At 36.3% G+C, this 16,422-nt stretch overlaps 1 protein-coding gene across 3 annotated transcripts; it reads right to left on the reverse strand.

The window, feature by feature from the left end:
• Positions 1–1,500: 1,500 nt before the first annotated feature.
• Positions 1,501–15,749, reverse strand: LOC122281702 (putative exosome complex component rrp40). 3 transcript variants are annotated; one of them, XR_006230305.1, is made up of 11 exons: positions 15,182–15,749; positions 14,975–15,049; positions 14,622–14,708; positions 13,464–13,520; positions 4,780–4,872; positions 3,253–3,325; positions 3,027–3,102; positions 2,704–2,794; positions 2,390–2,513; positions 2,015–2,144; positions 1,501–1,889 (listed from the first exon to the last, which is right to left on the reverse strand). XR_006230305.1 is itself a non-coding variant. In XM_043093438.1 (11 exons), exons 1-10 carry the CDS (start codon positions 15,230–15,232, stop codon positions 2,071–2,073), a joined length of 801 nt encoding a protein of 266 aa, XP_042949372.1. In that variant the 5' UTR covers positions 15,233–15,749; the 3' UTR covers positions 1,501–1,889; positions 2,044–2,070. The 3 variants fall into 3 exon arrangements, 2 of the variants coding, with proteins under 2 accessions (XP_042949372.1, XP_042949373.1); XM_043093438.1 differs by having other exon boundaries at positions 2,044–2,144; XM_043093439.1 differs by lacking the exon at positions 2,015–2,144 and having other exon boundaries at positions 15,182–15,737.
• Positions 15,750–16,422: the final 673 nt, after the last annotated feature.

Genomic DNA, 16,422 nt, shown 5'->3' on the forward strand with positions numbered 1-16,422 from the left:
ATGATATATATAATTATAAAATGAGTAAACGTACAATCGTTTTAAAAAAAAAAAAATTTATAATTAAAAAAATTAATTTTCTTCGTATAAATCTTGTATTAATTCAGTTTTAAACTCTGTTTTTCAACTTTTATCATGAGCAGTACTGTTTGTTAACCTTACTCACGTACAAAGTAAGTCCTCACGGATGCATTAATCAAAGTAGTAGTGGAACCGTAAACATATATCACATTCACACCACAGCTAGCTAGGCCTTGGCTTGTCTGACTCGTGTTCTAATTTAAATGCTCTGATGATGATCAGCTCATCTATATCCTAATAATTTTCCGTACACTATTGTCAAAGCCTTCAATTCGCATTCACATGGCAAAAGGAAGCTCATGATGTCTTTAGTTCCCTACTTGTGTGAAACCTCAAATCCGTATAGAGAATCAATATTTTCTTTAATTTTGTGGTTTTTTTTTTTAATCCAATTGCTTTCTAAAATTTAGCAAAACCTTATGTTTATTCTCTCTTAAAAGCTGTGAAAAAAACTTTAACTTTTTAAAAAATATTAACTAAACATTGGACCCTATTCAGGCCTGAGAAATACGGAGGGATTGGAGTGGTAAACAGAAGCATAAAGCATGCACTAGTCCAGACATGTGGGAAGAACGTGAACTTGTGGGTCACTAGTCACTACACTCTTACAAGCAAGACGTGCAAACCCGAGCAGTCGCAGGCTGCAACGTGCATGAAATGAAAGATCTATACAACCATTCATGAATGTGGCTTCAACCTCACCCACCTCCTGTTTACTGCTAAGGCGCGGACACTGCTTCGTAGTTCCTTTTATTCCTTGACATGACTCCACACATGATTCTTTTGCCTTTCTTCTTCTTCTTCTTCTTCTTATATATATATATATATATATATTCATTAGTTTGAAAAATGAAACTAGGCAAAACCGTGACAGATCTTTACATGAGAAAGGAAAGAAGAAAAAGGGGTCGTTAGGGGAACAGAATCATCAAAGGAAAAACATACAGGACTCAAGACATATGAAGCACTCGAGGAGGTCAGGACGCAACCTAGAAAGATAGGTGTGTGTGTAATTAAGTCCACCTTTATGAATTTATAAAGGGTCTTCTAGAACCACTGCTGGTGGCTCCTACTAGACTTAATTTTTTTTTTTCCTCACATTATTTTTTAATACTTTTAAATATTTAAAAAAAATTCAAAATAATATTAAACAATATTTTCTTAATCACTAAGAAAAAAAAGAACTGGGAGTTAGAGCTCCCATCTCTAGCTTTAATTCACTTATAAATCTTTGAACGGCACAAATTGGTCATATAATGTTACATACCTTATTTATGTTCTACATAATTAGACTATAGGAGTTGGTGCTCAAAGATTCATTAGAGAGTAGCTAATGGGTTCAACTTTCAAGTTATGTTTCCTCTGTACAGTTCGTTCCTTTTTTTACTCTCCTGCGGCGGAAGACAAAAGAAAATGAAATGAACAGTAAAACACTACAATAAAAGCGAAAATGAGTGACGTGCCAACTAGAGTTACAGACAAGTAGAAGCCTAAGCAGAACTGAATCCAAATTCCAAAACATTTGGAAGTACATCCAAATTCATTCAATAGAGACCGCTCTGCAGAAGGACAAAAAATAAGATCATTCTTATAAATTAATCTGCCTCGAAGTAATGCAAAACACAACGGCATTGAAAAACTCATTTCATATGGGATTCTACGACTGGGGCAGAATGAGCAGAGCGGCCAATGCCCAAAGATTTATGTGAGCATCGGCTTGCGTAGAAATTTTGTTGTCTTCGTAACCCCACGTCACATGCAGAAACATTCGGTAGATTTGATAGCTACAGAGCATGCACTTCTTCACGCTGCAGACAAGACGTTAAACAAGTTTGTTTCATTTTTTTTTTTTTTGTAATGTTTCAGACTGCATTTCCTATTGCATAAAATGTAACAATTTTATTTTTTTTTTATTTTTATTTTTTTTGATAACCTTGGGTGTCCGGACCAGCTTACGCGCACCTCGACTAATCCCAATGGGCCCTGAAGTTAACGACCAGATAAATCCTCCAGTGGCCCTGAGGAGACTCGAACTAGTGACCATTGAGGAGCAAACCCAAGGCCTGAGCAATTGAGTTACCCCTCGGGGTTAAAATGTAACAATTTTATCACCATTGAATCTTCCATTATATTTTTAAAAGAAAATTTTAAAAGTTGATGAGCTATGCCTCCTCGCCACAATAGTGGGATAGGATCATAGGAGTAGATGAAGGAGTAGTTTGTAGAGTTCTACGTTCGTAAAATGAAAAAGGCAATTACTTGAGCATGAGCAGTCAATGAATATTAATTATAAACTTCTATGACTAACTTGATAACTTCAAATTCTGCAGCAATTTCTCCACCATAATTCTCTGCTGTACCGCACTCAATGATTCTGAGTTCATAATTGCATTGGCAACAACAATGACTGTAGATGGAGAGGTGGCATTAACCTACAAATTAGCATAACATTGTGAGTTTTGTATCAGGAGGATTCTTCAAGGTAGTAGCATAAAACATGACCCAGTTTTAAGTCCAGCCCCACATCTGGCCTCAAGTCAAGAGAAGGTAATAGAACAAAAGAAATGGAATTAGGGGACGGTCTAGCCCAATAACAATAAGATAGTGCCTCAAGAAGTATACCCAAACACGGCCGTTCAATCCAACTGCTATCTCAAAGGAAAGCTTCTTCCCTAAAGCATCGAGAACGGGACAAGTTGGCGAGCTCAGGAGACTAGATCAAAGACAAATGTTATATCATTACAAATTACAGAAGAAAGACAATCTCAAGCTTTATCACTACGCTTATAAACCGGGTTGCATCAGTTAAGTTTACCTACTGACAGGGAGAAAGGTAAAAGGAAAAAGTTATGCATAGTGAACATGTGTTCAGACATGGAAACCATTTGCATTTGAAAGATCTATCAAACACCAAAAATGAGTTGAGTAGGGAGCATGATTCTCACGTTCTTGATAGACCAGTCGAAGATTCAAACATATAACCATCCTTAAGTTGGCCAAATTCTGCTGCTTTCCCGCTGGCTGTAAAATGCAAGACAAGGAAATCAAAAGGTCACCAAAGCACGAAAAAAAAAAAAAAATCAGCAAGGAACCTTGAGAAACTAGTAGAAGTCAGAACCATAATGTTTTCTGGTACACATCAACAAAAACAAATAACAGATGAAAACCAACCATCAGTGCATGAGAGCTCTGGATTCATGCCAGGGTTTGCCTTCACAACCCGAACATAGATCAAAGTACCTACCTGTAGCAAGAAGCGATGACAAAAATGAAATATTGGCAGAAACACAATACACACCAAGTACATAGTTATATTAATCAACAAAAACTCTATGTGCAGTCACCTTTGCGCCCTCCACTAATGTGATTTGTTGAATCACTTTCTTTTAATATAAAATAATTACTTTAACCAATCACATAAGTAGAGTGCGCAAGAAGTACGCAAAAGTGACTGCATATAGCAGAACTCATTAATCTATAATCACTTTCTACCTGTAAATTGGATAAAGCACAAGACAATAAAGAATAAACAGCCAATGGTAAAAAATAGTGGCATCAGGTGATTTCAAATAATGAGATCAAAATTTCTTAGAAATTAAGATGTTTCAGAGACTATATCGTAATTTATAACAAAGAAATGATCACGGTGCACAGCTGGCACTCAGAGGATTCAAACAAGAAAAGGTTCATGCAACTACCTCATAGCCAAATATCATCCATGATAAAAGTTCAACTTAATCTTTTAGCAGCTACAAGTTATCTAAAGGCTTTAATTTCTACAGTTCAGAGATTCACTTCACTCTTTAAGGAACCAAGTTGTTGGAAGAAATGCAGATAGATAGTAAGAGATACATAATGAGTGATTTCTACATATAAAAAAAAGAAAAAGAATAAAAAAGGAATTTCTACTACACAGCTTCACTAGCTTGTCTGTGTAAAAGTTTGAACACCAAGTTGTCCATTAGTTGGGAGACATTGTATTGCTCCGGTCCCAGATTGGGAAAACAAATAACTCACATGGAGAGGATAAGTTATAAAGATAGTCATGGGCATTTAATCCCATGTTGACTACTTTCTAGATGAAATAGCGTTTAACAAGTGATTCAAGGGAAGTTTCAAATTGACTAGTATTTTGTAGGTTATAGCACAAACATGGCTAGAGCTTTCCCTGGGATGTTCCCTGTATTATTGGGGCACTGTATTACATGACCCCGAAGAGGATGCCAGGAACTTAAGAAGGGTGAGTTTATAACACCTGGTCCCATATCCGATAAAGGAGTAACTCACACACAGCGGGCAAATTATAAAGATAGTAATCGGTGCTACATGCCACATTGGCTACTTACTGGATGAAACTGGGCTTTATACCTATTTTTTTTTTAATACAAGTAAAGTGGGCTTTATAAGTGATTCTAGAGAAGCTTCAAATTGACTAGTCTGTTTTAGATTACAACGTAGATGTAGTTAGCATTTTCCTTAGGTCATTACACACATATAAACCAATATTTCACAAACATCTCCTGCACAAACTTGATATTTATGTTTCTAGTTAGGTCAAGAATATCCTCGACATCACGCAGCTAGAGTTCTGTCACCAACAGCACAATCATGACCAAATATTCAAGTTGCCTTAAGTGGTAAAGAATGTACCAACTTTCTTTGCAACTGACACACATATGACCTTTAACTTATACACACCTCAAACTTTGGTATGTTTCTCCTAGTTCCTCCTTCAAATGCAAGCACAGGTAAGTATGCCAAAGCAGGTCCTTTAATGTCCACAAGAAAATTCTGCAAATACAGAGGAGTTTTAAAATCACAAAAGCTCATAACATTTTTGACATTACATGCTTCAAAGAGACAGAACAAAAGAAATCAATTTGCACAGAGAAGAGGCTATGTCACTATTGAACAAATATAGCACAGGAGATATTGAACACCATTAAGGAATAAGAATAAGGTCTAGAGCATCCTGAAAAACATATCTCAATAACAAACTACACCAGAAACAAAAAGTAGAAAGATACAGGTAGCATCACCTCCCATGTAAAAACATTTCTTCCCACTTTTTTATTTGTAAGTAAAAAAACATTTCTTCCAACTAGGACATTCCAAGTTGAAGATTGAACCATTCTCCTACCTGATATTTCTCTCCTCTCCTCCCTAAGCATCATCTCTGATAAGGTTTGTAAAACTATATTGATGGAAGAAAATCAATCACTGTAATTCTCAGGTCAACATTGTTGCGAGGCATTGGCTGTACATATATAACAAGTTGATCTAAACTTGTTTTCTTCTTTTTGATAAGTGATTCCAAACATATAATTCATTACTGCTGAAAAGACAACCATTCCATTTGAAAGCAGCTGTACCAATTGCATTTATATTCTTTTTGGCTCCAACCTTTCTCTTCTATGGAATCTAGAAGGTGAAAATCCAATGCTTTTGAGGCAGACTAAATAGTGGCATACAAATATCTGGCCAGATGGGGCCACGATTCCATCAGAAGGACTATTTCTTTGGTCCAAATGGCCCACATGTTAAATACAAGAGCCTCTATACCCATACCATGGAAACCCTTCCTAAAATGACTTCAATTAATATCATCATCAAGATATCTGTTCAACATGCAGCACACTCACTGACAAACAACAAAAAGAGGATAAAGTGCACTTTACCACCCTAAACCCTCAGGTCTGTGATTGCTCCCGGTAAACTTTAATGTGAGCAATCAACCCCTTCACTTCTAGGATAAAGTATAACAGAAAATAGAAGGACGCTAATGGCTGTTGACACCATAAATTAAGGAGCTGATTGCCCAAACTTTAAAGTTTCGGAGACATTGCAACTGGCCTCACAGTTTAAAATGGAAAAAAGAAAAAGACAATCTATTCAAAAGAGTAACAAACATGCACAAACATATGATTACTATTAGGGCTGTAAAATGAACAGGCTACTCGATAGGCAGCTCGAGATCGACTCGATTAAACTCGAAATCGACTCGATTCGAATATTAAATGGATCGTTAGTAAACATAGAATTAGGCTCGATTATTAAACGATACAAACTCGTATAAAACTCGACCGACTCGATTAATGTTCATGAACAAACTCGTATGAAGCTCGACTCGACTCGTGAGCTCGACTCGTATATATTTATATATATATAATACAATATATAATAGCCAAAAGTTAGATATATATATATATATATAGATAATATATATAGATACTATAAATATAATTTAGAATTTTCATAATTATGTATATAGACTTAGTCTCACTTATAGTTATAGCCCACTACATATACTATATATAAATTTATAATATTAACTAGTCTTATAGAACTAGCCCTTAATTTATAATACCAACTAGAAGTTATATAGAATAAATATAACCAAAATACAAAACCCTATAAGTTTACAAGTTATAATGAATACATTAGCTTTATACAAAAATATTATTAACCAAAATATTTTATATATAATATATAAAAAGAAATAAAATCACTGAAATGGTCATTTTATAACTAATTTACATTCATAATTAAATATACCATTACTAATGTATGGTGATATATATTTACTTAACATATACTAATATACTAATATAATAATATTACTAACATAATATATAACATTATATATTTATATAATATACTTATATACATAATACATATGCTGTTGTATAACGTGTATTAATAATTTAATAAATATATAATATAAAAAATTAATAACTTATTATATTATATAGTGTTAGTATTACAAAATATAATAATACAACAAAAAATTAAGCTGTTACAAACTTGTATAATTATTTATATTTTCGGAACCGTTGGATCTCTTTGAATGAATCGTAGCCGTTAACTTGCTTACTATATAAGTCTCTTTTTACAGCCGTCTCCTAAAAACTAACCCTAGCCGCCCCCTTTCACTTTGTCCTTCACGACTTCACGCATCTGTTGACTGTTCTGCCGTTTCACTTTCACAGTTTCACTTTCACTTTCACAGTTTCACAGTTTCACTCACATCTCACTTCCTCTCAGCCCTCAGACTCATCGCGATTTGCGATTTCCTCACTCCTCTCAGTCCCGATTCGGTGGTAGTGTGATACGATTCAATGAAGCCTTGAATCAAGACTTGATTCTTGAAGGTTCTGGAGGCACATCGAGTCTGGGACTCGGAGACCGGAGTCTGCGATTGCACAAAATCCTCGCAATCGCAGGCATCGGCCGATTTTGTTGACTGCAATCTCAATCTCAGAGATGGCAGTCAGGCCTCGACGGATGGGTCATTAAATGCTAGCATTTATGACTCCCAACCGACTATATCTCTGATTTCGTGGTTCATACTTCTCTGGTTCGATATTTGGTTTGTCTATCAGTCGATTAATTAGGTTATTTTTTGTTTCTAACCATTTCGTTGGATCTGTTTGGATATTTGGTCATTGACTCCTTGAATCCTGGTTTATGTTTGGGGCTTTTCGTATTTCATGTTCCTGTTCATTTAACTAATTATTAACCCATTTTGTGTCTCTGTTTCTCTCGTAACAATTAATTTGACTGTAGTATTGTAGATCTAATCATGTTTTTGCATGTTTGACAAATATTTGTAACTTTGTAATGATGGGCCTTGCTTGGTGTGACTCGTGACTTGATTGTGTGTCTCTGTGACTCTGTCTCTGTTAATGAGTTAAATATTTGATCATCTATGTATATAGACTTAGATCTAATCATTTTTTTCATGTTTGTATACTGAAAGTGTTGATTGTAAACCCTAGTACGCCTGCTTAATGTGACATCTTGATTCTTGACTGTCTTTGTGAGTGTGACTCTGTCTCTGTTTATGACTTCAAGCCTTACATCTATCTTGATCTTGCTGTTGTTTGCTTATTGCACTTGCACTATACTATCTGTTTTGAGAATTATAGCGGTTAGCCTGTTATACTGGAAATTCTCTCAAGTGTGATTTGAAAAACCTTTTGAAGAAAGAACTTTGCTTCTGAAAGTGCAAGCAAAACTTGCAGTCCACAACACAGTGAGTAATACTTATTCTTGCTTGATTTGGTTCTTGGTTTATGTCTGCTGAAAATATGTAAACATGCTTTCTTGGATATGTTTATCTAATTATGTGTTTATAATCTGTTCTGTTCTGTGTTTATAAATTGGCCTATGTTGATGTGTTTTTGTATACTGTTATGTGTTTATCCAATATGTTTTTTCATAGTTGATGAATCTTATTCAACCTGTCCTCTGTTTATTTTCTTGCTTCAAGTATATCTCAATGCTGATATTATCAATTTTGTTCTGTTATGTGTTTATCCAATATGTTCTGTCTTGGTTGATTAATCTTATTCAACCTGTCCTCTGTTTATGTTCTTGCTTCAAGTATATCTCAATGCTTTCTTGAATCTGTTTTGTTTTGTTATGTGTTTATCCAATATGTTTTGTCTAATCTTATTCAACATGTTCTCTGTTTATGTTCTTGCTTCAAGACTTAAAGTATGCTTTCTTCAATATGTTTTGATTTATTTTAAATTATTATTTATGGTCCTTGCTTCAACTATTTAATTATGCTTTTTTAATATGATATGATTGATTAATCATATTCAACCTGTCCTCTGTTTATGTTCTTGCTTCAAGACTTAAAGTATGTTTGCTTGAATCTGTCCTCTGTTTATTTTAAATGATCATATATTGGCCTTTCTGCAACTGTTTAATTATGTCATCTTTATCATGTCTTGCTTGCTTAATCTTATCCAATCTGTCTTGTGTTTATGTTCTTGCTTCAATTATATCTCAATGCCAGCTTCTGAATATATTATCTTGCTTCAAGTATATCTCAATGCTTTCTTTATCATGTCTTGCTTGCTTAATCTTATCCAATCTGTCTTGTGTTTATGTTCTTGCTTCAATTATGAAATGTACTAGTGTTTAATATGTTTTGGTTGATTAATTTTATCCAATTAGTTCTATGTTTATGTTGTTGAGGTGCCTTGCTTCTGGAGGCACATCGAGCCACTAAGGCAAGATTGTATACTAAAACTGTTCGAGTCAAATTAATTTGACTTTAACATCTGTTATAGTTGATATTAATCAACTATATCAGCCTTTCCTTTTGGAGGCACATTGAGCCATCAAGGCAAGGCTGTATAACAAAACTGTTGGAGTCATATTATTTTGACTTTAACATCTTTTAGTATCCTTGCTTCTGGAGGCACCTTGAGCCACCAAGACAAGGAGACATTGATTTTTGGCCAATGTCTTTATGCTTATTATATGTTCCTGGTTTTGTGTTTACCATGAATAGACCCTAGCAAATGGGTGATCCAGTGAATGAAGTTCATCCGGTAGAAGAGTATGAAAATGAAAACTCGATTGGGATTAGTTTAGTAGAGGCCATATCTGATAATGATGGAGATACTGCAAATACTCAGGCTCCTAATACTGTGTCTACTGAGAATGCTTCCATAGAATTGCAAACAGTAGCCAATGAAAGAAAAAAAAGAAAGAGGACTTCTGATGTATGGAATGATTTTGTCGAGGTTGATAGGGATGGGGTTAAACAGCCTCAATGTAAATGGTGTAAAACCTTGTTTAAAGCTTCTCGATCAAGTTCTACGACTACTCTACGTAGGCACTTACTAACCTGTTTGCCATACATGGGGTCTAAGAAAAAACAAAAAGTCTTAGCAGTTGAGTCTAAGGAGGTAGATGGAAACTTCACTGTCTCAAACTTTACCTATGATCGTGGTAGGGTCCGAGAGCTTGCTGCTCATATGATACTTTACCATGAATATCCATTCTCTATGATGGAGCATGTGGTATTTAATAAATTCATGAGTGCAAACACTCCATATTGGGAAAAAATGTCACGGGCTCTTGCAAAGAAAGAATGTATGAGAACTTATGAGAATGAAAAGGCTAAGTTAAGGACTTTGCTTAAACATGTGAATAAAGTTCATATCACAACTGACATGTGGACTTCCTGTCAAAAACTTTCATATATGGTTGTGACAGTTCATTTTATAGATGCTGATTGGCATCTTCAGCGGCGTGTGTTGAACTTTTGTAATGTGCCACCTCCACATACTGGCCTTCTTATTGCTGATGCTTTAGAAAAGTGTTTCCAAACTTGGGGGATTGAGAATAAAATTAGTTCAATTACTGTTGACAATGCTAGTTCTAATGATGTTGCCATTCGGATCTTGAAAGAAGATTTTAGGTTGAAGAGAACATTGACTGTAGGTGGGAAACTATTTCATGTACGTTGTTGTGCACATATAACAAATTTACTTGTACAATATGGATTGGGGGAGATTAGGGATATTGTTGATTGTGTAAGAGATGGTATAAAATATTTGGTAGCATCAGAGAATAGGCTAAAACAGTTTAGTGAAATTGCAAAACAGTTGCAATTGCCTTCAAAGAAACTGATTTTAGATGTGCCTACAAGATGGAACAGCACTTATTTAATGTTGGATGCTGCAATTCAGTTCAAAGAAGTTTTCCCTAGATATGGTGATAGAGATAGATGTTTTGAATGGGTTCCAACTGTTGAAGAGTGGGGGCAAGTTGAAAATGTTTGTCAACTACTAGCTATTTTCAATGAAGTCACCAATATTGTATCCGGAAGTGATTACCCAACAGCAAACTTATTTCTTTCTGAAGTTTGGAGAATGAAGGACATCTTAGGTAAGAAGAGTAGAGATGAGAATGAGTACATGAAATCAATGGTAAGGAAAATGAGTGCTAAGTTTGACAAATATTGGGGGGAGTGTAATCTATTGATGTCAATTGCTGCAGTCTTAGACCCTAGATTCAAAATGGTCCTGATCCAGTTTTGTTTTCCTTTAATTTATCACATGCCGGATGCTGCTAAGAATATCGATCATGTCTCTCAAGTGTTGCATGAGTTATATGATGAGTATGTTCATGAATACAATTCAACTCTTGAGGCACAAAGAGAGCAGGATAATGCTCGAATGAATGTATCTGGTTCTTCCTCAAGTGTCGGGACTGGGAGAAGCATGCAAAGTGGCCAGTCATTATTTAAATCTTTTGTTAGGAGTGTTGATACCGTGCAGCCTAGTAAATCAGAACTGGACAATTATTTAGAGGAGAGTATATATATCTGTGAAGAGGGTTCAGATGCAAGTTTCAATGCCTTGGATTGGTGGAAAACAAATAGTCTCAAATTTCGGACTTTGTCCAAATTGGCCCGAGATATATTAGCTACCCCAATTACCACAGTTAGCTCAGAATCAACATTCAGCGCAGGAGGCAGAGTGATTGATCCTCATCGAGCGTCATTGTCAACTGAAACTGTCCAGATGTTGTTATGTGGGTCTGATTGGGTTAGAGCATTATATGGGCTTAAAAGATCATCAAGCAATTCTGTAAGTGTAATCTATTTAATTTACACTGTCTATTGCTATTTTATTATTTTATACTTACTATTATTAATTTATTTACAACAATACTAACTTTCTTGTTTATGTTCTTGTGTTTTAGAAGGATGTTCCATCAGAAACTCAGATTCTCTTGCCATAGCCATAGGCCCATACAGACTCATATTCTGTTTAAATTAAGCATGTTTAATCTATGGAGCTTCTGGGCAATTTTCTAGTTTTATCTAGTCTGTTTTGGTTAATCTATATGATTTACTATCTGATATTTGGACAGTTTACTTTGTAATATTTGGACAGTTTGGCTTTTCTATCTAATATGATCACATGACAGTTCAGGTAATTTCTAAGTTCTAACTCTTCACCATCTAGATTTTCTAAATTTCTTTAAATGGCAAATTAAATTTTGCATTGCAAACATCCCTTGACAATATTACTAAGTTAAAAGTACTTGAGTAATTTTGCAAGGGAATAAATATTATATTAATGTTTTTTTTTGGTTTATTAGTGTGTGCAGGTTGTCCTGTGGTGATTCTGTTCAAGTTTGGGAAATTGTTTACTTCTGTCATGGTGAACTCAAATATTGTATAAGTTTGGGCCCTTCTAGTCATTGTGATTTTGTTGGTAACTAGTTGGCATATTTGCTTTAACTTAAAGTATGAACTTTAGTTTTTGTATGCCTATTGCTACTGCAGCCTGCTGCTTTATATATGTTCTGTCATGTTGACTTTGTTTTGGTAACTGCATGAGGACTTTGATTAATTGATTAGTGTATGCCTTTTGTTTCTTGAGAACTTGTTTCTATGAAGAATTTCACGTGCAACAATTATGTATTTTGTTTCACTGTTAGTTACCTTGCCATGTTGATTGTATTGCTTGTTTGATTTCTGTTTTGTATAATTGCTGTGTAATTTGGACAATCTAGCTTGCCATTTCACTCTATATGTAATTTAAAATGCTGATGTGCTTTGTAAAATCAGTGAGCTTGCCATTTTCTTCTACTGCTCGTGAAATTCATGTTTTGTATAATTGTATACTTTATTGGGTTTGTCAGTTGTTGTGCGAGTTTGCCATTTGATTCCATTTTATTGCAGTTTGCTAATTCTAATTTCTAATGCTACTACCTGCTTCAACCTGTTTGAAATATGCCATTTATTTCGTGCAAATTAAGTTTTGCATTCCTGTTACAAATCCCTTGACAGTATACTAAGTTAACAGTACTTGAGCAAGGGATTAAAATTCTGTTAACAAATTTTTTTGTGTATTAGTTAGTGTATGCAGACAGCAGCGCAATAATGTATATGGTTCTGACTTCTGGGCTGCATTCGTGAAGATTGAGGACTTCACTGATTTGAATTTTAGATCTCATTCTTTGTTTTGGAGTTTAATGTACTAAGTTTCATTTCTTACTGTTGTAATTTGTAAATAAACTCTGTTTTCATTCACTAGTTCTATTTAGAAAGTAAATGCCAATAAATAGTCTCTAGAAGGCTTCATGATGTAAATTTAAATTTAAGTTGCTATTGTTATTATTCTCCATTAAAAAATAATAATTTGTTATTATTCTGATGCAGAATATTTTTTGTATATTTTACAAGTTGCAAATAACATATATGTACTCGAGCCGATCTCGAGTCGAGCTTGGGCTCGGCTCGTTAACAAACCGAGTTCGAGCCGAGCTCGAGTTTCTGTTAAATGTAAACGAGCCGAGCTCGAGCGTCAACATCGGCTCGTCCAATAAACGAGCCGAGCTTGGGCTCGACTCGAGTTGTGAACGAGCCGAGTTCGCACAACCCAAACTCGCTCGAACTCGGCTCGTATACAGCCCTGATTACTATTAGCATTAGAAAACTAATAAGAACAAATTCAATAAATTTCTTACATCTGCTTTATTCAAAAGAGTAACATACATGCATAAACAGAAGATTACTATTATCATTAGAAAACTAATAAGAACAAATTCAATAAATTTCTTACATCTGCTTTAGAGTCTACGACAATTCCAAGAACAGAATCCCCTGGATGAGGCTCATACTGTAAAAAAGTGGAAAAATTACAACAATAAAAGAAGATAATAAAATAAGAACAAGTTAAACTATTGAAAGCCGCTTGAAAGAACTGAAGCTTATGAAACATTTAAATATCAATAGCTCCCAGTCTAAGTAAATTAATGGAAGCACCAATGGAGTATGGTTTCGCTAAAATAAATAGGCATCCGTTTTCAATACAAAGACTGATCAATTTTCTATAGACTCCCCCTGGCCCCAGGAGAAAGGGGAAACAAGTAAAAGAAGGGTTTCAGTAACAAATATACATGTGTGTGTGTGTGCGTGTGTATGAAAGTATTCAAGATGGAAATGTGACCTAAAGTATGCTAATCCCACTGTTGTTTTAATACCATTGCTGACCATAATACATAGCAATTTTTTTTTTTTATCAGTAACAAAATGTTATTGATAACAATGATAGGCTATAGCCCATGTACATGGGATACATACAAAAGTATCATCTATGATGCATGATGATCTAGTGATACAAGAAATTCATGAAAGGTCATGCCAATAAAATCTCTCTTCTTCTTCTTCTTCTTTTTTTTTTTTTTAAATGTTGGGAATCTCTTCAAGGCAGGGCCCTTCGTACCCACCCTTGCAAAGTAAACTCCAGTCCTGTGCCCTGTGCACCGCACTCTCAAAAGTTTCCCTATACGGAATTGGTTAAATCCCTAGCTTTTCACCAAGGGATGTGGACCTAAAGGATTGTTTGCACCCGTAAGGTGTTGAACCTTGGACCTTGAAGGGAGTGATATCCCAAGACCAATGCCTTCACCACTTGGGCCAACTCCTTGGGGTTGCCAATAAAATCAATTATAATGGTCCAATGGAATAAAGTGTTAAAAAAGGAAGTTCTAAGCAAGAAAATCTATAACGGTATGCAAGTAAGTAAAAGAATCTGGCTTCAGCAATGCACAACCATAGTGAAGAACTCAAACATCACTGAAAATTATAATAACGTAAACATACTTTCAGACAAATAAAACTCCAGGCATTTTCAACAAATAAGAAAATAAATAAAACTCACGAAAATTCATATGTTGTCGATATCCACAGCCAGCCTACATTATAGTACCATACTAACCCTTTTCTGGGAGCTTTCGACCCAGTACTTGTTTGGCTTTGTGCACCTCAGCTTCCCTGCCTTCGTAACGGCAATAGCATCACAATCCTGGAGATTTACCCACGATGAATACCGATGAACCTCTAATACCCCGATATTGTACGAATAAATACACACCGTCTACTATATGCTATCGTTCCCCCATAAAGAAAAACTTTTTCCCACTCGATTCATATTTGCAGCAAAACAAAATAGATTCTGAACGAACATTAGGCGTAAAACTAAAACTGGAGATTATTAAAGCCACTTATTATTAGTTTTAATTATTAAAAAAGAGGAATTGAATAGCGAAAGGAAAAACCTTAGAGACAGACCTGACGGAGACCGCCGCCGAGCTTAATGGTTTGGTTAGTCATGCTGTTGAGATCGAGAACCACATCTCCTGGTACCTAAACAACCACCATCACCACCTATTAGAATATAATCTTAATTTTGGTTTACAATTGTAGCCACTGTACGATGTCGAACTGGAAAAGGACAGAAAAAGAAAGAAGTAGAGTAGTGAGTGTGTGTGTACTCACGACTAACTGATCGACCAAGCTCGTTGGAGAACCGGACGGTTTGTTTTCCATTATCTACTAAGAGAAGCCGTCGGCGGGGGAACGTCGAGAATTGGGCGGAGGGGGGTGGAGGGTTAGTGAGGAACAACTGAGGAGGAACTATAGTCTATATAAGTAGAAGTGTCGCGGGAAAGGAAACACTCGGTATAAACGGTCTCGCCTAATTTGGACAGGGACGGAGGGAGAGAGAGAGCCGTGGGTGAGCGCAGGCCACGGGTGACGGACACAAGAGGCCGTGACGTGTGTGTGTGTGCGCGATTCGTGGTGGTCAACGGCGCTCACGGGGCTGAGAGGCAGCTCGTGAAGGGAACAGCGGCCTTCGGAACGATAGGGGCAACTGGTGGTGGCTCAGACAGCGGGGAAGAGACTGCTGCTCGGCGACGGAAAGGCAAAAACACCACGGCACCACGCACGGATGCAGGAGAGAGAGAGGGAGAGAGAGAGAGAGAGAGTTAACTTCAGAGAAGAAAAAAGGAGAGAAAAGGGGGGGGGGGGGGGGGGTGGTGTGTGGTGGTGTTGCCGCGCTGGAGAAGGTGGGGAGGAAAGAAAATTTTGCTTAGGGTTGAGGCACCTAGGCCAAGACGACACAGTAGGGGAAAATGGGCTGGGGTTTGGTTCTTGCTTTGGCTTCTAATCGGGCCAGCTCACTAAAAGTAAAAACTGAACTGGAGTTAGGACTGGGCTCCACATCCTTTCCTTAAAAGAATTTTGTCCTCAAAATTGCTGTGCTGCAAACCATGAGAACTCCAAAAATTCACTTACCATACAGCTCAACGCTTGTTCTATACTAATTATACGATTAGTTCTAACTCCAAATACATACGGGTGTTGCTGTCTCATAACCATACTGATCTCTCAATGGCATATCATGTCCAGAATTTCTAGGGCGGTTATATAGTCAGAAATCTCCATTTTCACAAGGTCTTAAATACAACACTTAAGAATTCTAATGATTAATAGCTTCATACAATAAAACCTACTATGGGTGTAAACCAACGCGTCGGTGTCGGTTTCGGCGCCAAACCGAAACCCCACCGACGTGGGAGAACGTCCCTTACAACCGGCCGAAACCGATCGACTGGAGGAGGGAGAACCGATTCCATCGATCTCGACTAGCGTCAGCGCGGTCTTTGGTCTGCCATCGGCGTCGTTTGTGACGGACAAGTCACGTCTGTGACTCTACCATGGGTGTGCGACGAAGG

The sequence above is a fragment of the Carya illinoinensis genome, chromosome 11 (genome assembly GCF_018687715.1).
Source record: "Carya illinoinensis cultivar Pawnee chromosome 11, C.illinoinensisPawnee_v1, whole genome shotgun sequence".
Classification (NCBI taxonomy): Eukaryota; Viridiplantae; Streptophyta; class Magnoliopsida; order Fagales; family Juglandaceae; genus Carya; species Carya illinoinensis.